Source organism: Rhodotorula graminis (assembly GCF_001329695.1).
Source record: "Rhodotorula graminis WP1 unplaced genomic scaffold RHOBAscaffold_4, whole genome shotgun sequence".
NCBI classification, from domain to species: domain Eukaryota; kingdom Fungi; phylum Basidiomycota; class Microbotryomycetes; order Sporidiobolales; family Sporidiobolaceae; genus Rhodotorula; species Rhodotorula graminis.
This window is the reverse complement of record NW_017264931.1, coordinates 166,745-189,836: the sequence shown is the minus strand read 5'-3', so window position 1 is coordinate 189,836 and position 23,092 is coordinate 166,745. Positions and strand designations below refer to the sequence as shown.

The window sequence follows — 23,092 nt, the reverse complement described above, 5'->3', positions numbered from 1 at the left end:
CTCTCGCTTTCCTCGGCGAGCGTACAAAGAGGGCCGCTGCAGAACAGACTTGCACGCGACGCGCTAGACCCACGTGCCCAACTTCCTCCTCACCACCTCGAGCAGCGCCTTGCGGTTCCGCTCGTCGTCCTTGGCCGACCCGGGCCCGCTCAGCGCCACCGCCTTGTCGACCAGCTCGACCACTTCTCCACCGAGCTCGTGAAGCGCGCGCGACGCGCCGCCCTGCTGCTGCGCGTGCAGCGCGAGCTGCGTCGCCGACAGGAGCAGGCACGCCTCGAGCGTCTCGGCGCACGCGGCACGCAGGACGGGCTGCGAGGCTGGAGGGAGAGAGGGGAAGGGCGAGGACGAGGGGAGAGAGGGTGCGGGCGAGGTTGTCGGTGGGGAGCGGAGCGCGTCGATGCAGAAGGTGCTCAGGTCGAAGAGGGTGCCGAGCGACGCCTTGTCGCCCGCAGTGACCGTTGCCGTCTGTCCAGGTGCACGTGTCAGTCGATGGGAGCTGAGAAAGAGGCAGAGAGGAAAGAGAGAGGGGGACGCACAGGGAGAACGACGGCCCGCTCAGACCGCCAATCCATCGGGTCCTTGAGGAGGGTCGACCACGCGTCGGCAAACTCGACGAGCGCGCCGACGAGGTCCCTCGCGAGCTGGACGACCTTGAGCGTGACGGCCTGCGCGACGGGCCGCTTGTCGACGTCCTGCTCGGCCGCCTCCTTCTCGAGGTACCCTCGCTCGGCCGGCGTCAGGCCCTCGACGAGCGCCGCGAGGTGGTTCGGGTGGAGGAGGGCGTAGACGAGGTGCTGCAGGAGGTGCAGGCTCTGCTCGACAAAGACGCTGGCGACGGCGACGACGGGCGACGAGGGCGAGACGCCGAGCGTCGTGCTGCTCCTCGCGATGCCGTGCATGAGGGCGACGACGGCGGACAGCTCCTCGAGCCCGGCAGCCGTCACAGGCGTGCTCGACGTCCAGCTGAGGGCGCGCACGACCTGCTGGCCATACAGGCGCACGAAGCCCGTCACGTCCTGCTCGACGAACCGGGTCGACTCGCCGAGGGCGGCGACGAGCGCGACGACGAGGGCGAGCATCGACGTCCACAGCTCGTGCTGTGGCGTCCTCGACGCGTCTGTCGGCGACACGAGCGCGATCGCGCCGGCCTCGGCCGCCGCCGTCAGGGCGTTGTTGGTCAGGGCCGTCATGGCGCCCTCGAGCGGGAGCTGCTCGGCCGCTCTGGGCGACGACGTCGCGATGGCGAGGCACAGGTCGAGGACGTGCTGCGCGTACAGCGGCTGACCCGGCTCGAGCTGGTCCATGTGGACAAAGACGTCGAACGCGCATCGGAAGAGGTCGAGCGCGTGGACGTGGGCGAGCCAGACGGCGGCGGGAGGGGCGAACGCTGACTTGAGGACCTGCGAGACGACGGCGACGGCGAGCGCGATGTCTTGCTCGATGTCGACGTCCTTGCGCGCTCGGGCGAGTACAAGGAGGTCGCGCGTCGCCGTCAGGACGTCGCGCAGGATGGCCTCGGTCGCCGCCGCGACCCGAGCGCGCTGCTCGTCCTCGAGCGCCTTGGTCGCCGCCTCGGCTGTCGGCACGCACACCTCGAGCTGTCGGAAGGCGAGGAAAGTGGCGCGGAACAGGGCGACGTGAACGGGCGGCGTCTCGCGCCCGGCGACCGACTCGAGCGGCTGGAGCGTCTCGCTCGCGAACATGGCGGCGAGGTTGACGACGAGCTCGACGAGGGGCGCCTTGGCCTTGGCGGGCTCGACGGTCCCGAGGGCCTGCACGAGCGTGAGGAGGATCGACAACCGCTCGGCCTGGACCGTCGTCATGATCTGGCCGCCGCGAGTCTCGCGCGCGATCTCCTCTGCGACGAGGCCGACCGCCGACGTCGACGGCGTCGCCGTTTCCTTGCGGACGAGCGGCGAGACGGTCTCGAGGAGCTGCCGCCACGAGCGCGTGTCGAGGATCTGCGCCTCGAGGAGCGAAAAGTTGCGGTTGAGCTGGGCCGTCTGGGCGACGACGTCGGCGAGTGCATCGCCGTCGACGGCGCTGTCGGCGTCGGCGACAAAGCCGTCGAGCCGTCGGCGGACGAGCGCGAGCGCGTACAGGTACTCGGACCCGAACTCGCGCGCCTCGTCGAGCGGGTGGGTCGACGGCGCGTTGCGCAGCGCGTCGAGGTCGAGGCCCGGGAACGTCGCGTGCACGAGCTCGTAGATGCCCTGGTGGAGCTCGGGCGCGCACGACGACGCCATGGCCGACGTGAGCGCGGCGGCGACCTGGGCAGGATCGCGGAACGCGGCAAAGAACGCCTTGACGCTCGGGGCGTCCTCGGCTTTGGGCTTGGCGAGCGCAGCCTGGACGTCGAGCGCGAGGATGCGCGCCGCGTGAGCGCGAGCCGTCACGCGGTGGCAGTACTCGACGACGCCGACCTCGTCGTGCGGCTCGGAGCCCGGGTTCTCGCACGCGATCTTGACGAACGCCTCCCAGGTCGACGTGCGAGCGCGAAAGTCGTCGAGCGCAGGGCCGTACTCGACGAGGTGCTGCCACGCAAAGTCGAAGAAGCGCAGGACCGACGCGAGGAGCGCCGGCCGCTCGGACCAGATGCTGCTCCAGGTGCCGAGGGTCGACAAGGCGACGCCGACGGCCGTGCGCGACAGCGGCTTGGGCGCAGACGGCGCGAGCGACTTGGCGAGCTCCTGCGCCGCCTTCTCGGCGTCGTTGAGCTCGCGCGCCTTGCCCTTGTCGTCCTTGGGCGGCGCCGGGACGAGGTCGTCGATCGAGAACGGCGACGAGCGGCCCGTGACGAGGAGCATGCCGAGCCCAGGTTGCGAGTCGACGATGGCCGACAGCTGCAGGGCCGAAGGAGAGGAGTCAGGAGCGCTCGAGAGAAAGGCGAGGAGGAAGAAGAGGACGCACGAGGTCCCAGATCGCGACTTGCACCTCTTGCGCCGCCAGGTGGTCCTCGACAACGGCGAGGAGCGCCGTCAACAGGCGCTCGAGGCCCTCGCTGCCGCCGAAGAGCGCCGTCATGCTCGCCGGCGCCGTCTCGCTCGCCGCCGTCGACAGGCACAAGAGCGCGACAATGCGCGCCGCCTGCACGGCGAGGGCGCCGTCGAGAGGGGCGACGACGAACCGCACGAGCGACTCGAGGAGCTCGGGCCTGCGTGCGGGCCGGCCCTCGCTGCTGCCGCCGTCGAGCTCTGCCGCGAACCCGTGGGCCGACCCGGCCGTGACGGCGTACGACGCGCTGCCGGCCGGCGACAGGCACAGCTTCTCGAGGAGCGACGACGAGGTGCCCTTGGTGCGGCGACGAAGGCGCAACAGGCCGAGGACGAGGTTGAGCGACGAGCGCACGAGGTCCTCGAGGGCCTGAGCGTCGGCGAACCGGCTGGCCTTGCGCAGGAGGAGGATGGCGTCCGGGCCCGATGCGAGCGTCGACAGGACGGGCGACAGCTGGGCGACGGTCGCCTTGGGGCCGACGAACGCGTCGGTGACGACCTGGACGACCTGGCTCGACGACGACGACGCGGTCGAGGCGGCGACGGCCGACTCCTCGAGGACGAGCTTGAACACGGACGTGCACCGGCGCGCGAGCTCGTACTTCTCGACGAGGCTCGCGAAGCGCCACGCGCTAAAGCTCAGCCACACCGTGTCGCGCACCCACGCGAGGGCGCGCACGAGGACGCCGTGCTTGGTCTCGCGAAAGTCGCTGCGCGTGACGCACGCGGCGACCTGCTCCTCGAGGACGAGGGCGTGCACGAGCGACAGGAGGGCGAGCGTGACCGGGTACTGGCCCGAGAGGCGCTCGGCGTGGAGGACCTGCGGGCGCACCGACGACGACGACGACGAGGCGAGGCCGGCTGCGCCGGCGCCGTAGCCGAATTCGCTCGCCGAGTTGGACGACGCCTTGGTCGACGGGAACAGGAGGGCCGAGCCGCGCAGGTAGGTCCAGATGACGCCCGGGAACGACGGGAGGAGGGCGGCGATGAGGCCGAGGAGCGAGCTGACGAGGGCGGTCGGCGGCGGGCGGTCGAGGTTGGGCGCGAGCGAGCGCTCGAGGATGCGGAACAGGACCTCGACGAAGCTGTTGCGCGCCGAGGCCGGGTCGGCCGACTCGGCGAGGCGGCCGGGCGCGGTCGCGAGGTGGTCGATGAGGGCGACGGCGAGCGAGTGGTCGCTGTGGAGCGTGATGCGCAAGATGTCGAGGACGGCCGTCACGTCGCGGTCGTGCTCGTCCTCGCTGTCCCACTCCATCGGAAGCCCGTCCGTCTGCGCCTCCTTGCTCCCGAACACGTCCCTCCTCGCGCCCGCTCCTCCTCCAGCCCCTGCCCGGCCCTTGACGCCCGCGTAGTCCTCGAGGACGTCGGCAAACAGGCGCCAGGCGGACCACTCGACGTCCCACGCGACGACGACGGGCTTGGTCCCCTGCTGCGACACGAGGCGGCCCTGGGCGCCGACCGGGATCGCGACGCTGCGACTGACGCCGATCGGCCTCGTCGCGCGGTAGGCGTAGCCCGTGTCGGGATCCGGGTACGCCGCCACCTCGTACGGGAGCGGCGCGGCGGCGCCGACGCCCGGGACCGATGCCGAGGGGACGACGTGCGTCAGGCTCGGGAGCGTCGCGAGGTATGCGAACGTGCTCTGGGCGCACCGCGCCGCGAGGAGCTCGTCGTCGCTCGACGCGGCCGGGCTGCCGCCGCCCGGGTGCTCGGTGGGGACGAGGCCCGCGGCGCCGGCGCACAGGGCGCGCACGAGCTGCGTCAGGCCGCCGAACTGGAGCGGGAACCTCGAGCGCGCGAGGTCGACAATGTCGTTCTCGCCGGCGCTCTGGGCCGTGCGCTCGACGAGCATGCTCGACTCGTCGTCGTCGGCGCCGTCGAGAGCCGCGTTGAGGACGGCCTGGTCGTTCCAGAACTGGGCGCACAGGACGGCCGACGACGCGTTGCCGTACAGGGCGGCGTAGGCGTCGTACAGGGCCGAGAGTTGGGTCGACGACAGGTACGGGAGGCGGACGAGGTTCGGGATGGCCGTGACGAGGCCGCGCAGGACCGAGAGGTACCCGATCGCGTTCGGCTCGTGGTTGGCGGCGGCCGAGAACGACTCGCGCTGCGCCGAGTGGCCGAGGAGGGGCGAGCGGAGGATCGACAGGAGGACGGGGAAGAAGGCCGACGCAGGCGACAGGGCGTGCGCGGCGTACAGCTGGAACAGGGGCTGCGTCGACGAGCGCGACGAGCTCGACGGCGCCTCGACGCGCAGCGACTGCTCGGCAAAGTCGTGGTACGCCTCGGGGACGCCGCGCTCGAGGAGCGACGCCGTGACCTTGGACAGGAGGAACGCCCACGCGAGGAGGATGGGCGACGCGCGCGCGGCGCCGGCGAGGGCCTCGACGAGCTCGGTCACCTTGACGAGGTTGGACGGGTGGTACACGCTCGACGGGTCGACGACGGCCTCGCCCGGCGCGCCGATCGGGTACTCGGCCTCCATGGCCTGCTCGAGGTTGCACGCCTCGAGAGCGACGACGGTCAAGAGGTCGCCGATCTCGCGCACGACGCCCTGCGCCTCGGCGTCAAAGTGGCCGAACAGCTCTTGCCGCTGGCCAAACTCGGTCGCCTGGATGGCCTCGAGGACGCGCGCGAGCTCGAGGCCGTCGGCCGGGCGCGGCGAGTAGTAGGCGAGGAAGACGAGCTCGAGGAGCGTCTTTTGCTCGCGCACGAGCTGCTTGGTCCAGAAGGCCGAGTGGGTGCGCGAGGGGCGGACGGCGTCGGGGAGGTGCTGCGACGTGCGGCGGGTGAAGGCGGCGAGGAGGGACGAGGTGAAGGAGGGCGTGACGATCTCGGGGACGAGCTCGAGTGCGAGCTCGTAGCAGGCGTGAGCCGGGTCGTCGTCTGTTTTGGTCGAAGAGTCAGTGAGTGTGCGGCACAGAGTGAGGAGAGAGAGAGACGCACAGCTGCGCAACAAGAGGGCGACGACGGCGAGGACGGCCATGCGTTCCTCGAAGAGCCAGGCCGTGATGCGGTCCCACTCGTCCTCAGCGAGCTTGTCCGGGTGTGTGCCCTTGGCGCGGCGCGCATGGCGCAGTGCGTGGTACGCCTCGAGCTCGTCGCACGAGAAGCGGGTTGCGACGTCAAGGGCGAGCTGCTGGTCGGGTTTCGAGACGTCGAGCTGGCGGCTGGCGACGGTGAGGGAGCCGGACGAGAGCTGGGTCTTGCTCTGGTGGCTGGGCGGGAAAGGGTCGTGCGGGCGCTGGAGCTGGTCGAGGTGAGAGCGGAGGAAGGTCGCGGCAGAGGGGGGGACGCCGTTTGGCGAGGGCGACTCGAGGAGGACGAGGGCTTGGCTCCAGGTTCTGTGACGAGGTGTTAGAGTGAGTACGAGCTGAGTCTGGCGCGCCCAGAGGTGTGGGAGAGGGTGGACGGACAAGTGACTGATGGAGGACGAGGACGCGACGACGGCGGCCATGTCGAAGGCTGGCGCGAGCCTGTAGCGGGGTTGGGGTGACCTCGAGTGTGGCGTGGCAGATAGCAGTGCGCGGCTCTGGCCAGGAGCGACGCTGCGAGGGGCGAGGTGGACCAAGGCTTCGGTTCGCTCGTCGTCTGTTGAGCTGTCGCCGTCCACCTGTCAGCCTCACTCAGGGACACCAGCAGCGCATCATGTGAGTACTCTGGATCCATCTGAGCTCCATCCCCCGTCCACTGACTCGGTCGCACTGCAGGAACCGCGAGGCTCCCTCTTCCCTCCCGCCCCCGGCCTACTCGCTCCAGCGCTACTCGTCCACCACCCGCAACCTGCGCCCGGCCGCCTTGATCATGACCTTCTTCGCCACCAGTCAGTCCTCCCCCACCCCTCCACCCCTCACCGCGACGAGTTGCCGTCTTCCACCCCGCCTCGTCCCGCCTCTCGACCGTCATCGTCTCGCGCGCAGCACCGCGGGCATGGCGAGCGTTCCACGACCAGCCCGGCTTCCATGTCGAGTCCGGCCAATCCCGCACACGAGCGCCGTCTGCGAGCGCACGCTCGCTGTCGCCGTCGCCCCTCGTCGAGGAGGCGGTGCTGCGCAGTCTGCCGGCGGCGACCAGGAGCAGCCCACCCTCTGTCCTCGAGCACCGCACTGACACGCACTCTTGCGCCCACAGTCTGGGGCCTCGTCGTCGGCGCCGCCTACCTGCGCAACCGCAACGACGTCGAGACGCCCTCGAGCCTCAAGACCGTCTGGCTCGCCCTCGCCATCGTCTACTTTGTCTGCGTCGCCATCGAGGTGCGTCCACTCTCTTTCTTCACGTTGCGGTACGACGGTGCGCGAGCGCCTGAGTGGCGCAGTCAGGTCTCGCGCAGTCGAGCGCGAGCTGGCCAACGACGCGATTCTCACTCACACTCTTTCCCTCTCGACCAGGCATTCGGCTTCTTCGCGTCGTACAAGGGCTCGCTCGGTCTCGTCCGCCTGTACTTCTACGGTTCGCTCGTCGTCGCAGCCCTCGTGACGGGCGCCGAGCTCGCCCGCACGGTCTGCCACTTTACGATGAAGAGCGACATCCTCGAGGCGTGCGCCGCGTCGTACAGCAGCGACATTGCCGACGGGTCGCTCACGACGTCCACGGTCGAGAGCTACTGTCGCGACAACTGGCGCAACTCGTCCTACGTGCGTCCCTCGTCCTCCTCTCCTCCCTCGCGCGCGTTCGCGGGTTCCTGACTTTCGCTCGACGCCCGCAGATCGACATTGCCCTCCTCATCTTTTCGCTCTTCATCGCCTTTATCTTTGCGTCCCTGAGCGCGTCGTACTTGCACCAGCTCAAGAACGTGCGTCCGGCCGTCCTCGCTCTCCTCGTCCACCCGCACTAACCCTCTCCCTCGTCCCACACGACCACAGCCGCAGAGCCTGCGCACCCACGTGCCGCAGCTCAACGCCTCGTCGCAGTACGCGTACCCGCTCGCGCCTTACCCGGGCCAGCAGCCGCCGTACCCGGCGTCGGCCAACCCGTACGGCGCGCCGCCTCCTCCCGGCTACGGCGGCGGCTACGACGCGACGCGCCTCCCGTCGTACGACAACCCGTACGGCGTCTCGGCGAGCGACGACAAGCTCCCCGTCCAGCCCGCCGGCGTCGTGCAGCACCCGGCGCCGGCGAGCAACCCGTTCGCCGACAGCGTCGAGCACGGCACGGCGGGCGAGGCAGAGCCCGTGCGCCGCGAGGGCGAGACGGGCGACGAGTTTGAGCGCAGGCAGCACGAGTGGAACGTGAGGCGGTACGGCGAGAGCACCGAGACGGTCACGCTCGAGCCGAGGAAGTAGTTCGAGTCGGGTCGGGCGGCGTCGTCGAGCTTGTAGCACTTTCTCTCGCCCTCATCCTTTCCTCTCTCTCTCTTTCTCCCTCTCGAATGTGCCGCCTCGCGTCTGCTATCACGGACTTTGTTTCATCGTTTTGCGTCGCCGCGAGAGCGACTCGGCCTTTGTACAGCGCGCTCGAGCCCCCCCCTCACTTCTTGGCCGCCTTGGCCTTGTCCTCGTTCGCGTCGAGCAGGTCAAAGCTGCGCAGGCCGTCGCTCCTGAGCGCGCAGTTGCCGTAGTCGCGCTTCTCGAGGCCGTCCGGGTGCGGCAGGATGTCGCGGTCGAAGATGGCCGTCGGGAGCGAGACGGTCACCATGGCGTTGGGCACGTCGACGAGGGCGGCGACGTGCGACTCGACGGGCTGTGTACGAGCGTGAGAGAGAGCCGACAGGTGAGCGGCGAGAACGAGAGGAGGAGAGGGAAGAAGGACGCACGGCGGCCGAGAGGAGGAGGTACGCTTGCTCGAGCGTGTAGCCGAGCTTCTTGAGATCTGCATTACAGGAGCGTCAGTCGGTCGTCGGTACGTCGATGGCGAGAGGTCTGAGGCTCACAGGCAATGGCGTTGAGCGACGCCTGCTTGTACGCCGTCGTCGCGCACATGGACTTCTGCGAGCCGTCTCCGTGAAGGTCTGGTTTGAGCGTCGAGCGGAAAGCCGGAAGGTGATTGACGAGGAGAGGCGGAAAGGGGAGGAGGACCGTCAACTTGGGAAGGCCAACTTGGGAAGGTCAACTTGGCAGATCTGGACGGACGTACCGGCGCCGATGCCCTCAAAGGTGAGCTGCTGCGTGTAAAGCGGATCGATGGGCGAAGGCTGCGGGACATGGACCGTGAGCGAGGTCGACCAAAGGTGAGGAGGGAAAGCGCGACGCACAAGGAAGATGGGCTGCTTGAGCGCGAACTTCTCGATGCCGCCCTTGACGACCGAGCACTTGAGCGTCACCTTGCCGGCTTGCTCGATCGCCCCGCAGAAGCTTTGCTCTCCCTGCACGCAGACGTGAGACAGGAGGGATAGGGCGAGCGAGAAGCCGAGGGAAGGAAAGAGGGAGAGTCAGTCGCTCTGCAACATTCCGACTGACGGCGGCTGGCGCACGTCTCTGAGTGGACACGGACAGGACGTACATCGCCTTGCGAGAAGTGCAGGTCGCCGATAGCGAGGTTGGCGCCCGGGACGAACACGGGCAGCCAGACCTTCGAGCCGATGCTGAGGTTCTTGATGTCGCAGTTGCCGCCGTGCTCGCGCCCAGGGACCGTCCGAGCACCCTCCCTGGCGATCTTGTCGAGGACGTCGGCGGGAAGATCCTGCCCGACGTAGACGCCCTCGGCGAGAGGCGGGAGCGCGACGGCGGGAGACGCGCCCGGGTGCGCGTCGTTGAGGGCTTGCTCGCGGCGGTTCCACTCGTCGAGGAGCTCCTGCGACGGGGCAGTGCCGATGATACCCGGGTGCGTGATGCCGGCGAAGCGCACGCCCGGGATGTGCCGGCTCGAGGCGAACCGGCCCTCGAAGTCCCACACGGCCTTGCTCGCTCGCGTCTTGAACTCGCTCGCAAAGAGCCCGCCATCCTTCTCCTCGAAGATGCCTGCAGACCGAGAGCAGGTCAGCAGCCGTGCTGAGCGATACCGGCGGCCCCTCGGCTCCTCTCGGCGGCGCTCGAGCGACGTTCCGTCGACGCGCTCGGACCTCTCCTCCCACACGCCTTGGCCGCCGCGTATGCGAGAGCCAGTTGAACGCACCGGTGTAGCCCCAGGGCATCTCCTCGTAGTACTCGATGTTGAGGATCTCGACGACGAGCGCGTCGCCGGGCTCGGCCCCATCGACGGCCACGGGGCCCGTGAGGAAGTGGATCTCGGACAGGTCGACGTCGCGGATGTCGTCGGCGTCGTCCGAGTTCTTGACCTGGCCGCCGGTCCACTCGTGGCAGCCGAGCTTGAAGACCTCGCCCTGCGCGACGCGGGCGAACGCGGGGATGTCGGGATGCCAGCGGTTCATGAGGCCGGCTTGGCCCCTTGCAGGCTTGAGAGGGTCGACAGTGACGAGCATCGGGTGCGGTGCCATAGCGGACAAGGTCTAGCAGAGTGCGAGCGAGGTTGGCGACGAGAGAGCGAGCAGGTGGGGCGAGGTGGAGAAGCGCTCGAGCGGCGAAGTGGAGATAGGGCTGCGCCGCCGGAAAGCAGCTTTCCGTGTGCGAGCCGACGGAAATGAGCAGATCGTTCCTGTTCGCCCGAGCCGCACGACGCTAAAAAGTGGAGAGAGCGCAGCTCGAAGGGTCCGGCGCCGCCGCGGAGAAGCCGGCAGCCATTGCTGCTCGGCGGCGCCGTGCATGGTCCACTGCACGCGCCCCAGGGCAGCACAGTGAGCTGTGTGGACCGTACGTCGCGATCGTCGCTCAATCCAGCGTCTGTAGCGAGAGAGATTCGAGAGCGGTTTGACTACGTCGTCCGGCTCGTCCGCCTTGTCCGCTCGCTGCCCTTGCGCGCCGAGGAGGGTTGATAGCGAGGGCCGGTCGCAATCGTATCGCCTTGTGAGCACATCCGAGGCAGGCCCGCACCATCTGAGCCGTGTCGAGCGCCGCCGTGCATGCTTCGCCTCGAGAGCCGTGACGGCGCAACTGATGAGCGCTTTGCTCCCCGAGCAGCGGTCGAATCGCTCTCGCTTTGCGCCCATCCTGCCAAGTACATGTACATGCAGTCCGAGCCAGCATCAGGAAGGCTGCGCAAAGCCACGGGCGTCCGCAAAGAAGGTTCAGGCGCGAGACCCAATCTGCGACCTTTTTTGCCGCTCGCGCTAAGCGCGCCGGCCCCGTCCTTGCTCGAATCACGTCTGGTGGGCAGAAGGGGTCGATTGGCGTCGTTATCTGGGGCGCAGAGGCGGCCGCTCGTGAGCTGCTCCCTCTCGGCTCGCAACCTCTCCTCTCCCTCGCTCGCTACGCCCCCTCTTTTGCTTGCTTTCCGACAAGCCTCGACGTGCCACGACCGCGTTACCACGCCGAACGACCTCCCCGACAACTCCCTACTCGCCCTCCATGTCCGACGTTGCGATCCTCTCGGAAGGCGTCGGGTACGGTGTCGTTCTCGGCATCGGCTTCTTCTTCGCTGCGCTCATGTGCGGCCTCACTTGGATCCAGAACAAGTACACGACTCGACGCACGGCGTCGGTGGCTGAATTCGCGTCGGCGTCGCACTCGGTCAAGCCGGGAATGATCGCCTGCGCAATCGTATCTTCATGGACTTGGGCTGCAACGTGCGTCTCGTCAATCCTCTCGATCCCTCGTACACACTCCTGGACTGTCGCACTGTCGCACGGACCGCCGCAGCTGACCTCGATCTCGCTCCTCCCTGCAGCCTCTTGACGGTCCGTCCTCGCTTTCTCACCCTCCCGACGACCTCGCTGACGCTCTGGACGTTCCCAGAGCACCGCGCAAGGCTACAAGAACGGCATAATAGGTCCCTATAGCTATTCGGCGGGTGCCAGCGTGCAGATTATCGTGCGTCCTCGTCCTCCCCTTCGAGATCTCGTCCTCCTTCTTCGGGATCCTCCCTCGCGTACTGCTACTGACGCCACGTCTACCTTCTGGGTCGATCTTTGTGCCCTGTACTAGGTTTTTGCGTGCAACGCCGCCAAGTACGTCCTCTTTCGCTTCCTTTTCTCCACGATTCGAGGGCACCGGCTAACTTTCGGCCTGTCGCCGACGCCGACAGGATCAAGCTGAACGCGCCAAAGGCCCACACGTTCCTCGAGGTCAGTCAGAGCGATAAGGCTTGCGGCCGTGACGATCGTGGGAGGAAACTCACCCTCTCTTGACTTGGACAGGTGCTTCGCGTGCGATGGGGCAAGACGGCGCACATCGTCTTTCTGTGCTACGCGTTCGTCACGTGCCTCCTCGTCTCGGCGATGCTCGTCACTGGCGGCTCTGCTGTCGTCACAGTACGTCGTCTGGGCCTCTCAGGCGCCGAGTCTCGTTCGACGAGAGAGCGCACTGACCCTCTCTGCCTCTCGCAGGACCTGACCGGCGCCAGCACCCCGGCCATCTGCATCCTTATGTACGTCTGTCTGCTCAGTCGACTCGAAACCGTGCGCTCGAGTACTGACGATCTGCTCGCCGCCGACTCGACAAACCTTCCCGCCGCCGCTTCGACGCGCATGCTTCCCTCTTGCAGCCCGATCGGCGTCATCGGTGAGCTCGAGTGACCTCTCTACGCACTGCTTGCCGCGAATATCGACTTTCACGAGCTCGCTCGCTGATGATTCGCTCTAAAAGTATACGTCCTCATTGGAGGCCTCAGGGCGTCATTGCTCGCCGACTACGTCCACAGCGGAATTTTGTTTGCTATCATCATGGCCTTCATGGTGCGCTCTACATTCTCGCGTCTACTCAGCGACCGGGCTGACCCGTTCGCCCCCAAGTTCCATGTCTACACGCGCAGCGAGAAGATCGGCTCCCCGAGCGTCATGTACGACCTGCTCGTCAAAGCCGCCGAGGACTGGCCCGTCGAGGGCAACAAGGACGGCTCGTACTTGACGTTCCGAGCCAAGAGCGGCCTCATCTTCATGGTACGTCTTCGCAGCCTTCTCAAGTGCGACCTTCTCAAGTCGGGCTGGACGCTGACTTGCCGCCTCCTGCTCCTCCTTCTCCTCCTTCCCCTCCTCTGCACAGCTGATCAACCTCGTGGGAAACTGTGGTACTGTATTCCTCGACCAAGCGTACTGGCAACGGTGCGCGGCAGCTCCCCCAATCTCTGCGTCTTTGCGGCTCGGAGGCTGACCTCCCTTCGCGCCCTCCTCCGCCTTCCTACTCGCCCGTTCGTCATCTCGCACGCGCTCAGTGCCATCGCGTCGGTCCCGTCTACCGCCGTCAAGGGTTACCTGCTCGGCGGCAGCGCCTGGCTCTCGTGCGCTCGAGCCTCTTCTCCTGCCTCTCTCTCGAGCGGTAGCTGATCGTCGCTGTTCCGCCCCGCACAGGGTCCCCCTCGGCATGGCCACTACGATGGGCCTCTCTGCCGTCGTCCTTAAGTACGACCCAAGCTATCCGGGCTACCCGATAGGCTTGTCCGACTCGCAAGTGGGAGCGGGTCTTCCCGCGGCAGCCGCCGCTCAGACGCTCCTCAAAGAAGGCGGAGCCGCCATGCTCCTCATTCTTCTCTTCATGGCCGTCACCTCGGCTATGTCTGCCGGTCCGTCCACCTCTGGCGTCGCCCTAGCCTTTCCTTCTCGACTGACTGACTATCTCCCTTCTCATCGCCCGCACCCGTCCTCCTCATGGCGCGCAGAGCTCTGCGCTGTATCGACGGTCTTCTCGTACGACGTCTGGGTCGCGTACATCCGCCCGCACGCCTCGGAGCGCGAGGTGCTCTTCGTCGACCGCTGCGCCATCGTCGCGTGGGGAATTTTCGCGGGCGTCATCGGCATCGCCTTCCACTACGCCGGGATCTCTATGGGATGGCTGTGAGTGTCCCTCTGGCCCGCTCGAAGCACGCGATTGAGCCTTACTGACTCGTCGTCACGCCCTGCCCTTCCGCCCTCACCTCGACACTTTCTCGCTCTCCTCGATCCTCTGCGGGCCACCAACGCGCCAGGTATAACTCGATGGGCGTGTACATCGGCGCCGGCGTCGTGCCCGTCGCCATGGGCATCATGTGGCATCGCGCCAATCCCAAGGTGTGCGTCACGGCCGCTCTCGTCGGCACGACGTCCGGCCTCGTCGGCTGGCTCGTCTCGACCAAGTGCCTTTACGGTACCGTCACCATCGACACGACGTTCAATGATTACCCTATGCTCATCGGCAACGTCCTCTCGTGCGTCGAGTTTGACCTTCTCAAACGCACGGACCCTTCTCCTGACCCCCTCGCTCGTCGAGCAGGTTCTGTGTCTCAGCTCTCATCGCCTTCTTCGGATCGCTCATATGGCCGAACGACTACGACTGGGTCGAGACGCGCGCCCTTCACCAGCACAGCGAGACTTCCGAGGAAGTCGACGACGTCCCGCTCCCCTCGACGCCCGAGGGCCCCGCCGAGAAGGAGAAGGAAGGCGTCGCGTCGCCTGCTGCGGGTCGTTCCGTCGCCCCATCTGTCGCCGAGGACGTCCTGCCTCTCGTCAAGGAGGACTCGCCCGAGCAGATCCGCAAGACGTTGCGCTTTGCGACCGTCGTTGCCATCGCCACTTTCGTCGTCCTCATCATTCTGTACGTCCTCGCTTTCCCTCTCTCACGTGCTCGACGAGGCAGAGGCAGAAGGGCCTGACGCTGTCGACCTGGTCTCGCTCGCAGCATCCCGCTCCCGATGTGCGGCACCGGCTACATCTCGACCAAGGCGGGATTCACGTTCTACGTCGTCGTCACGTTCATCTGGATCTTCTGTGCGTCTCTCGAGCTGTCGTCGACGGCGCGATCTCCCTGTCCGCGCGAGCGTGCTCACGAGCTCCTTCTCGTTCCGCAGGGGGAGCGTTCGTCTGCATCTTCCTGCCGGTCTACGAGGAGCGCGAAGCTATCTCGCGCATCTGCGGGCACATGTGGGCGGACCTGACGGGCAAGGGACCGAAGAGGGAGCTCGCGGCGGCCGAGTAACCGCAGAGCGAGGAGGGGGAGACGAGGCGGGTCGGGTCCGTGCGCAGCGACTTTGGCTTCCTGAAATTGCTCAGTTCTATCGCGACGGGGTCTCTTGACACGCTGCAGCTTCGAGAGAGGGTCTGTCTGCAAGAGAACAAGCGAGGCATCGGGCGACTCGACTTGAGAAGGTCCCGCTTCACGAGGGCAACCCTCCCTCGCTCTTGCGCAGGACGACCCGACGCTGCGAGATTCTCCCGAGGAGCTCTTCAGACGGACCTCAGATTGACTTTCGATAGCGCAATCGACGAGCTGCTGCGTCCAACCTAGCGCTCACCCTCGTCGACGATGCTCTCGCTCTCGATCTGCTCGACGCTCTCTGGATGCGGCCGCACGACAGAGCTCGGCCAAGAGTCTATTAGGAATACAGTTCCGACGAGAGAGGGCGCGACAGCGTCTACACTAGAGCACCTTTAGAGCCACTCGATCGTGCCGGGCGGCTTCGAGGTGATGTCCATGACGACGCGGTTCTGCGAGGCGCAATAAGAGTCAGTCGCCCTGGAAGAGACACGTCGACGAGAAAGAGAGAGAGAGAGAAAGAGGGGCGCACGATGCCGTTGACCTCGTTGGTGATGCGGTTCGACAGCTTGCGCAGGACGGCCGGCGGGAAGTCGAACCACTCGGCCGTCATAAAGTCCTCGGTCTTGACGGCGCGGACGCAGATGACCTGCTCGTACGTCCTGCGGTCGCCCTGGACGCCGACGGCCTTGACGGGCAGGAGCGCGCAGAAGGCCTGGCTCATCTGGTCGTAGATGCCGGCCTTGCGGATCTCCTCGATGAAGATGGCGTCGGCGTGCTGCGCGATGCGGACCTGCTCGGGCGTGATCTCGCCGAGGATGCGGATGGCGAGGCCGGGGCCGGGGAAGGGGTGGCGCATGACGAGGTGGGTCGGGATCTTGAGGAGGCGGCCGAGCGCACGAACCTCGTCTGTGGCCGGGTCGAACATTAGTGTCTCTGGCACTTGTCGACCGGCGACCGACGCTGGAGAAGAGGAGAGACGCACCCTTGAACAGCTCGCGCAGGGGCTCGATGAGCTTGAGCTTCATGTTGTCGAGGAGGCCGCCGACGTTGTGGTGCGTCTTGATGGTCGCCGACGGGCCCTTGAAGCTGATCGACTCGATGACGTCCGGGTACAGGGTGCCCTGGAGGAGCCACTCGATCTTGCCGCCCTTGGCGCCCGTCTTCTCAATGTCGCGCTCGAGCTCGGCCGCCTTCTCCTCAAACACCTCGATGAACGTATTGCCGATGATCTTGCGCTTGGTCTCGGGGTCCTCGACGCCCTTGAGCTTGCCGAGGAAGAGCTCGGACGCGTCGACGACCGTCAGGTTGACGCCGAGGTCCTCGCATAGCATCTTGTGGACCTGCTCGGCCTCGTTCAGGCGCAGGACGCCGTTGTCGACCATGATGGCGTGGAAACTGCACGGGCGAGACGAGCGTGAGTCGTGACACCATGTGAGGTGAAGAGAGAGAGAGCGAGACGCACCGGTCGCCAATGGCCTCGTGCATGAGCTTGGCGGCGACGGACGAGTCGACGCCGCCCGAGACGGCGCCGATGACCTGGCCGGTCGGGCCGACGAGTTTCCGAATGCGCTCAATCTCCTTGTCGATAAACTCCTCCTGCGGGCGGGAGAGTGGGTCAGGGTCCGGCGATCGAGAAGGACGAGGGAGAGGTGGGCGCACCATGGTCCAGCCGCGAGCGCAGCCGCAGATGTTGATGACGAAGCGCTGGAGGACGTCCTTGCCGCGGAGCGAGTGCGTCACCTCGGGGTGGAACTGGATGCCGTAGATCGGCTTCTCGTTGTGCGCGATGGCGGCCCACGGCGCCGACTCGGTCGTCGCGATGGTGGTGAAGCCCTCGGGGAGCGAGTGAAGGCGGTCCGAGTGCGACATCCAGACGGGCGACTCCTCGGGGATGCCCTCGAAGAGCTTGTTGAGGTGAGCGGGCGCGTCCGCCGGCTGCGACAGGACCTTGATGATGGCCTCGCCGTACTCGCGGTGGTCCGAGGCCTCGACGCGCGCGCCGAAGAAGTTGGCGGTCTCCTGCTCAATCGCTCAAGGTCAGCTCTGCTACACGGACGTGCGCCGAGGCCCGCAGAGAAGTAGGGACGCACCTGGAGGCCGTAGCAGATTCCGAGAACCGGGACGCCGGCGTCAAAGACGGCCGGGTCGACGCGTGGCGCGTCCTTCTCGTAGACCGAGAACGGCGAGCCCGACAGGATGATGCCTGCAAATGAGTGTGCGAGGAGTCAGTTACCTTGACTCGGGCTGATGGTGACGAGGGAAGGAGGAGGAGACGCACCCTTGGGCTTCCACTTGAGGTCGGCGAGCTTCTGGGTGCACGGGAGCATCTCGCAGTAGACATTGAACTCGCGGCATCGGCGCACGATCAGGTGAGAGTATTGCGAGCCTGCGAGGTGGGTTGGAGAGCAGGTCAGTGGGGGAGAAGCGGGGCACGGCGCGAGGGCGAGGGAGAGAGGGACGTACCAAAGTCGAGGATGAGGATCGAGTCAAAGTCGGCCACGATGCTGTTGGCCGACTGGGAGGGCGCCTCGGCAGCCATGTCGGAGGATGAACGAGGGTGAGGCGGTGAAGAGGGAGGGAACGAGTGCGAGGTGGTCCGAGGGAGGCAGCGGCTGGGGCGTGCTGGGGCTTGGTGTACGGCCTACTGGGAGACTGTGCTGGAGCTGGTCGAGTGCTGGACCTTGCACGAGCGGCGTGAGGTTGTGGGAGCAAGGCAGCGAACAACGAGCTCGAGCCGGCGTGGAGAGGCGCCGCGATCAGCAACCGCCTCTCCCACGACACTTGTGGCTGCATTGAAGCGTGCGATAGTATTGGAGAACTCTGCAGGCTGCACAGACACGAGCGCTGGCTCCCTCGCTGCCGTCGCGGCCGACCTCTCTCATCAGCTCCTCATCGTCCTCCTTGCGGCGCGACGAGCCGGCTTGAGTCACTCGCAACAGCTTTCTTCCCTCTCATACGACAGGCTCAAGTGCGTGTACGACCCGCGTTGCACGCTCTAGTCATCGTCGCCCATGAGCTCTGCCAGCTCGCGCTCCTCCTCCTCGGTCAGGAGGCTCTCCTTCTCCTCCGCGCCTGCCTGCTGCTCCTCCTCCTCGACGGGCACGAGTACGAGCCGCTCGCCCGGCGCGTCGCGCATCTCGCTCCACTTCCATCGCCGCAGCGTCGCGTCGAGGCTCGCGCTCAGGACCCACAGCTCGCCCGCCCGGTCGGCGTACGTGCACAGCTGCACCACCTCGTGCGCGTGGCCCTCGATCGCGCGCACGCATCCGTCGAGCTTGGTGCCGGGAGCGACGGGCACGCCTCGCCAGGCGCGCTGCGCCTCGCGCGACGCCGACGGGTCGAGCGCCGAGCAGTCGAGGTCCCACACGCGCACGAGCTCGTCGGACGCGCCCGTGACGAGGAACGGCGGCGGCGGGACGCCGCGTACGAGTGAGAGGGTGCAGGCGGCCGATGTGTGCGAGAGCGGGAGGAGGGAGCGTGTCTGCGCGGGGTGCGGGATGCGCAGGATCGGGGTGGGCGGGGTCGAGGGGGACGAGCGGTCGAGGGAGGAGAGGAGGACCGAGTTGTCGGCCGAGGCTGCGAGACAGGGCACGAGTTAGTGTCATCACGGCGAGTCGACGGTGGACAGAGGGAGAAGCTCGGGACGCACCGGTCCACAGCCCAGCCTCGCCGAGCGACATGTCGTACACGCCCAGCTCGTGCTCCCTCGCCTCGCACCGCAGCTCGCCCTTGACCGCTCCCTCGGCCGTCCTCGACAGCTCCCACACCTTGAGCGCGCCCATGCTGTCGGCCGACACGAGCGCGACCGTGCCCGTCTCCTCGCGCGGGTGCTCGTCGGCCTCGTCCTCGCTCAAGCCGGGCGGGAGTGGCCGCAGGACCGGGTACGCCGCGAGCTGCTCGATCGGTCGCACGTGGCCCTTGAGCGCCAACACGCACGGGAGCGGGCGCAGGGCGACGGCAGGCGGTGGGGCGGCGCCCGTCTGCTGAGGTGGCGCGACATCGGGCGCGGTCGACGTCGAGGCGACGGGCGCAGAGGCGAGCGCATAGATGTCGAGGTTGTCGAGCAGCGAAAGGTCCCACAGGCGAATGTCCTTGTCGGACGAGCCCGTGACGAGAAGGTTGAGCGAGGGGAGGACGAGAAGCGTCTTGACAAAGTCGATGTGGCCGACCGTGGTCGACAGAAGCGTCTTGGTCTGCGTCGAGTCGAGAGTCAGGAGTGTGTCTGGCTGCTCGAGAGAGAGAGAAGGAGCGCACCTTGACGTCCCACACACGGAAGCTCTTGTCCCAAGACCCGCTGATGACGAGCTCGCGGCCCTGGCTCGAATGGAACGCGAGCGACGTGACGGGTCCACCGTGCCCTCGGTACAGCTGCTTGGTCTTGCCCGACTCGAGGCCGACGCGGCGCACGACAAAGCCGCTCTCGGCGACCCAGGCGTCGGGCTCGTCCGAGGCCTTGGAGTCGCGGACGACGACGCGCAGGGGCTTGCTCGCGAGCTTGATCGGGTTGCCGCGGTCGGCGAGGAGGTGCGCTCGGGCTGCTCGCTCTGCGGATCTGTGAGGCGGAAGGAGAGGTGAGCGACTCGCGGTGGGGCGAGGTGAGAACGAGAGGAGAGACGGACTGCTGGTGCTGGGCGTCCGACTGGAAGAGGTTGCCCTCGTCGGTAGTGTAGCTCATGCAGGCGCAGCGGTGCGCTCGTAGCAGCAGGTGCGCCGAGTGGACAGAGAGGAAGCGAGAGCCTGGAAGCGACCAGAGATGAACCTCGTCGCTCACTCTCAACAGCACTAGAGCACTCGCCAGCTCACACGAGCACCCTCACGAGTACCAGCTCCAGCTTCAGCCGAGCGCCTCTCGCCCCCGGTGCGCCCTTCGCCACCCTCTCCTCGTCGACCCTCCGCGCCCTCGCCTCCTTCAACTCGCCTCGGCACCACCACCCCGCCCTAGCCTCGCCGCATGTCCTACTTCCTCCCTCGACTCGAGTCGGGCTGGCACGTCGACCAGGCCATCCTCGCAGAAGAGTCGCGCGTCGTCGTCATCCGCTTTGGCCACGACTGGGACTCGGACTGCATGCGCCACGACGAGACCCTCCTCCGCACAGCAGAAAAGGTCAAGAACATGGCCGTCATCTGTCCGTCCCTTCTCCCCCAGCTCCCGCCGTGCGGCCCTCGAGCGAGCCCGTCCCTGACCGTCGTCGTCCTTTGCGCCCGCAGACACGGTCGACATCACCCAGGTGCCCGACTTTAACAAGGTGCGCCCATCAGGTTCCCTCTCTACGGCCGAAGGAGAACGCTGACCTTGAGCGCGCCCAGATGTACGAGCTGTACGACCCTTGCACGACGATGTCCGTCCGCCTTTCTCCCTCGCCCTCTCTCGTGTGCGGCACTGACCTCGCCCTTCTCCCACAGGTTCTTCTACGTACGTCTTGCAGCCCTCTCTCCTCGACGCCGACCGTCGCAGTCACCCTCGTCTCTCGCGCCCGCGCTCACGCTCTCCCTCCTTTCCCGCCCGACCCGCAGCGCAACAAGCACATCATGGTCGACCTCGGCACGGGCAACAACAACAAGGTCAACTGGGCCGTCGAGGACGACCAGGAGCTGATCGACCTGATCGAGACGGTGTACCGAGGAGCGAGCAAGGGCCGCGGTTTGGTCGTCTCGCCCAAAGGTGCGCTCCAGCTCTCCCTCTCTCTCTTTCGCGCGCACAAGTACCTAAACCTGACGATCGGCTCGTCTCGCAGACTACTCGACGCGCCTGCGGTACTAGGCGCCCCTCTCTTCTCGCCTCTCTCTTCGTACCGCCGAGCCGAGTGTTGTAAAGCTACCGCGTTGCACCGTGCCCGCCCCTCATGCCCCTCGCGAGAGAGAACAAAGCCCTCCCTCACGCTCCCTGCGCCCCGTCGAGCCCCCTCACGGCGACTCGCCCCGTCTTTTTCGCCTTGCCCGGGTACACGTCCGCGAGCCACTTGGCCCAGTCGCCGAGGGTCGCGCCACCGCTCAGCGCCGGGTCGAACGCGAAGCGTGTCGGCGTAATGCGCGAGAAGCCTGCAGGTGGGTCGAGAGAGACAGAGAGAGGGAGGGGAAAGAGCGAGAGTCAGTCCTCGTTGTGCGCGCCCGGCCTTTTCCACCATGCGAGAGAGAGAGAGAGAAAGCGATGCGGCGCACCTTCCCTCAGCGTCGGCACCTGGAACGTCTTGTCCCACGCCTGGAGCTCCTTCTGCTCGACGAGCTGCACCCCGCCACCGCGCGCCGTCACGAGGCGGAACACCGAGTTGTGCTTGGCGAGCTCGACGAGCTCGCGCGCGTCGTGCGACGAGCCCATGCCGTCCGGCGCCGAGCGCGTGCGCGACGTCCACAGGACGCAGCGCGAGCGGAACGGCGCCGAGGTCGAGGCGAACGAGCGCACGGCGGCGAGGACCTGGGCGCGCGCCTTGCGGGTCGGTAGCGAGCCGTCGATGACGAGGCCCTTGGCGTCGATGGCGAGCGTGTCGGCGAGGGCGGCGTGCAGCGAGGGCGCGAGTGACGAGGTCGACGTCGAGAGCTTGGGCAAAGTCTGCGAGAGAGCGTCGTGAGCAGGTCCTCGAGGAGGACGACATGCAGAGAAGGGTGGACGTACAAAGACGACGTAGCCGAGTCGCTCGAGCCGAGAGGCGTACGACGTCTTGCCGATCGCCCGTGGGCCGACGAGGAGGACGACCTCGGGCGTGTCGAGCGGCCCGAGCGGCGTCGTGGTGTCGAGGAGCTCGTGCGGCGGGGCGACTGGCGGAAAAGGTGCGTGAGTACGGCGCACGGATGACAGCGGCGGGGGAGGGGGCGCACGAGCGTGGTCGTAGCCGTGCGGGTACCAGCCCCACAGCTCAAAGTTGCGGTCCTCGGGCCGGCCGAGGAAGAACTGCTCGGGCGTGAGGAACCGGACGCCGGCGTTGAGCGCAAACTCTGCGACGGCGCGAGGCAGGGTGAGCTCGAGGTTCAGGCTCGACGAGAGGGAGAGAGGGCAAAAGGGAAAGGACGCACTACGGTCCGTGTCGGCGTGGTCGGCCGGTCGACCTGCTGCGTCGCCGACGTAGAACGATGCCGCGTAGTCTGCGAGCGCAATGAGAACGTGAGCGGACCCGCACCCTGCCGCCGACGAGAGGGAAGAGGAAGGTCGACGCACCGACCGCGAGCCCGCCGTTGAACCTCCCGACGAGAGCGTCCCACATGCCGCTCACCGGCTTGCGGTACTCGTCAAAGTCGAAGCAGGCCATGATGCGCAGCGGCACGCCGATCTCGCGCGCGACGAACGGCACCTTCTTGCGAAAGTTGGCGGCGAGCGAGGGACCCGACGAGGCTTGGTTCGACAGGAGGATGAGCGCGTAGCTGCGCGAGGGGGCAAGGAGTCAGTGCACGATCCGTGTCGGGCGCTATGATGCGCCGTGATGCCATAGAGAGAGCGGTCCTGCGCCGCATCGGCCGAGGAGAGAGCGAGACGCACCCGTCGCGGTAGGTCGCCCTCAGCTTTGGCACGATCTCGGGCCCGCAGAACTCCCAGTCGAACGAGCTGCTCGGAATGCCGTTGCCGCTCTTGGTACGGATGATGGTGCCGTCGATGTCTGCGAGGGCGGGAGCGAGGTCAGCACGCAGGATCGAACTCGAGGCGCACAGACGCGAGGAGGCCAAGGCGAGGGCGACCAGGGTCTGCGCTCCGGGAAAGGGACCTCGAGGGGGACTCCCCGAATGCAGCGATCTTGGTGCTCGGTGCGGGCGAGCCATAGACGAAGTGGCCGCAGCCTTGACCGTCGGGTTTGAGCGACCGGCTCGCGAGGACGGGGAGCCACGAGCCGTCGGGTCGGGGCTCGCCTTGGCGCTGTCGCGGGCGTTTTGTCGGAGGTGCAGGACCGGTCGCGATGCTGGGCGGGCGTGGGCGGGCTGTGGCTGTCGAGGTCGAGGCGGTCGCGGTGGGGAGCTGGGTGGAGGAGGAGGCGGCGAGGGGTGCGACGGCGACGCGTGCGGTCTGAGCTACGCGCGCGGGCGCCGAGGGGCTCATCGTACTGCTCTGAGTCGGCGCAGAAGCAGCAGGAGCGTGTGGGAGAGCGACAACAGTTGACATCGTCCGCCGGCCAGCGACAGCGAGGCGAGAACAGCGACCGCACCCGGTGAGCTCGAAGGAGGACGACAGAGCTGGTGTCC

The 23,092-nt window shown here is 67.2% G+C and overlaps 8 protein-coding genes across 8 annotated transcripts; 3 read left to right on the top strand and 5 right to left on the bottom strand.

Annotated features, from left to right (window-relative positions):
* Positions 1–31: 31 nt before the first annotated feature.
* RHOBADRAFT_52251 (uncharacterized protein) lies at positions 32–6,450 on the bottom strand (the record flags this gene model as incomplete). Its single annotated transcript, XM_018416248.1, has 5 exons — positions 32–465; positions 537–2,843; positions 2,911–5,879; positions 5,940–6,337; positions 6,410–6,450. The coding sequence occupies 5 exons, from the start codon at positions 6,448–6,450 to the stop codon at positions 64–66; spliced, it is 6,117 nt and encodes a 2,038-aa protein (XP_018272261.1). The 3' UTR covers positions 32–63.
* Positions 6,451–6,738: 288 nt separating this feature from the next.
* RHOBADRAFT_52250 (uncharacterized protein) lies at positions 6,739–8,405 on the top strand. Its single transcript, XM_018416247.1, has 5 exons — positions 6,739–6,816; positions 7,125–7,246; positions 7,382–7,627; positions 7,699–7,785; positions 7,856–8,405. The coding sequence occupies exons 1-5, from the start codon at positions 6,798–6,800 to the stop codon at positions 8,273–8,275; spliced, it is 894 nt and encodes a 297-aa protein (XP_018272260.1). The 5' UTR covers positions 6,739–6,797; the 3' UTR covers positions 8,276–8,405.
* Positions 8,406–8,459: 54 nt separating this feature from the next.
* RHOBADRAFT_13269 (uncharacterized protein) lies at positions 8,460–10,350 on the bottom strand (the record flags this gene model as incomplete). The annotated part of the gene is made up of 7 exons (XM_018412134.1): positions 8,460–8,672; positions 8,746–8,801; positions 8,863–8,940; positions 9,066–9,123; positions 9,184–9,294; positions 9,432–9,889; positions 10,044–10,350. 7 exons carry the CDS (start codon positions 10,348–10,350, stop codon positions 8,460–8,462), a joined length of 1,281 nt encoding a protein of 426 aa, XP_018272259.1.
* A 982-nt stretch (positions 10,351–11,332) lies between these two features.
* Positions 11,333–14,958, top strand: RHOBADRAFT_34830 (uncharacterized protein; the record flags this gene model as incomplete). Its single annotated transcript, XM_018413233.1, has 16 exons — positions 11,333–11,559; positions 11,722–11,794; positions 11,909–11,931; positions 12,009–12,048; positions 12,121–12,234; positions 12,310–12,367; positions 12,569–12,657; positions 12,715–12,861; positions 12,965–13,023; positions 13,134–13,199; positions 13,270–13,481; positions 13,578–13,752; positions 13,884–14,102; positions 14,168–14,488; positions 14,573–14,661; positions 14,742–14,958. 16 exons carry the CDS (start codon positions 11,333–11,335, stop codon positions 14,867–14,869), a joined length of 2,040 nt encoding a protein of 679 aa, XP_018272258.1. The 3' UTR covers positions 14,870–14,958.
* Positions 14,959–15,249: 291 nt separating this feature from the next.
* Positions 15,250–17,607, bottom strand: RHOBADRAFT_48177 (uncharacterized protein). Its single transcript, XM_018415107.1, has 8 exons — positions 17,393–17,607; positions 17,208–17,315; positions 17,020–17,132; positions 16,589–16,948; positions 16,392–16,525; positions 15,912–16,324; positions 15,459–15,835; positions 15,250–15,378 (listed from the first exon to the last, which is right to left on the bottom strand). The coding sequence occupies exons 1-8, from the start codon at positions 17,466–17,468 to the stop codon at positions 15,322–15,324; spliced, it is 1,638 nt and encodes a 545-aa protein (XP_018272257.1). The 5' UTR covers positions 17,469–17,607; the 3' UTR covers positions 15,250–15,321.
* A 287-nt stretch (positions 17,608–17,894) lies between these two features.
* RHOBADRAFT_52247 (uncharacterized protein) lies at positions 17,895–19,635 on the bottom strand. The gene is made up of 4 exons (XM_018416246.1): positions 19,549–19,635; positions 19,184–19,481; positions 18,579–19,122; positions 17,895–18,505 (listed from the first exon to the last, which is right to left on the bottom strand). The coding sequence occupies exons 1-4, from the start codon at positions 19,602–19,604 to the stop codon at positions 17,925–17,927; spliced, it is 1,479 nt and encodes a 492-aa protein (XP_018272256.1). The 5' UTR covers positions 19,605–19,635; the 3' UTR covers positions 17,895–17,924.
* A 147-nt stretch (positions 19,636–19,782) lies between these two features.
* Positions 19,783–20,762, top strand: RHOBADRAFT_64699 (uncharacterized protein). The gene is made up of 6 exons (XM_018418552.1): positions 19,783–20,055; positions 20,138–20,175; positions 20,237–20,268; positions 20,333–20,342; positions 20,444–20,591; positions 20,665–20,762. The coding sequence occupies exons 1-6, from the start codon at positions 19,881–19,883 to the stop codon at positions 20,688–20,690; spliced, it is 429 nt and encodes a 142-aa protein (XP_018272255.1). The 5' UTR covers positions 19,783–19,880; the 3' UTR covers positions 20,691–20,762.
* On the bottom strand, positions 20,736–22,949 carry RHOBADRAFT_52245 (uncharacterized protein; the record flags this gene model as incomplete). The annotated part of the gene is made up of 8 exons (XM_018416245.1): positions 20,736–20,968; positions 21,089–21,476; positions 21,540–21,682; positions 21,743–21,859; positions 21,938–22,006; positions 22,080–22,282; positions 22,398–22,515; positions 22,595–22,949. 8 exons carry the CDS (start codon positions 22,947–22,949, stop codon positions 20,805–20,807), a joined length of 1,557 nt encoding a protein of 518 aa, XP_018272254.1. The 3' UTR covers positions 20,736–20,804.
* Positions 22,950–23,092: the final 143 nt, after the last annotated feature.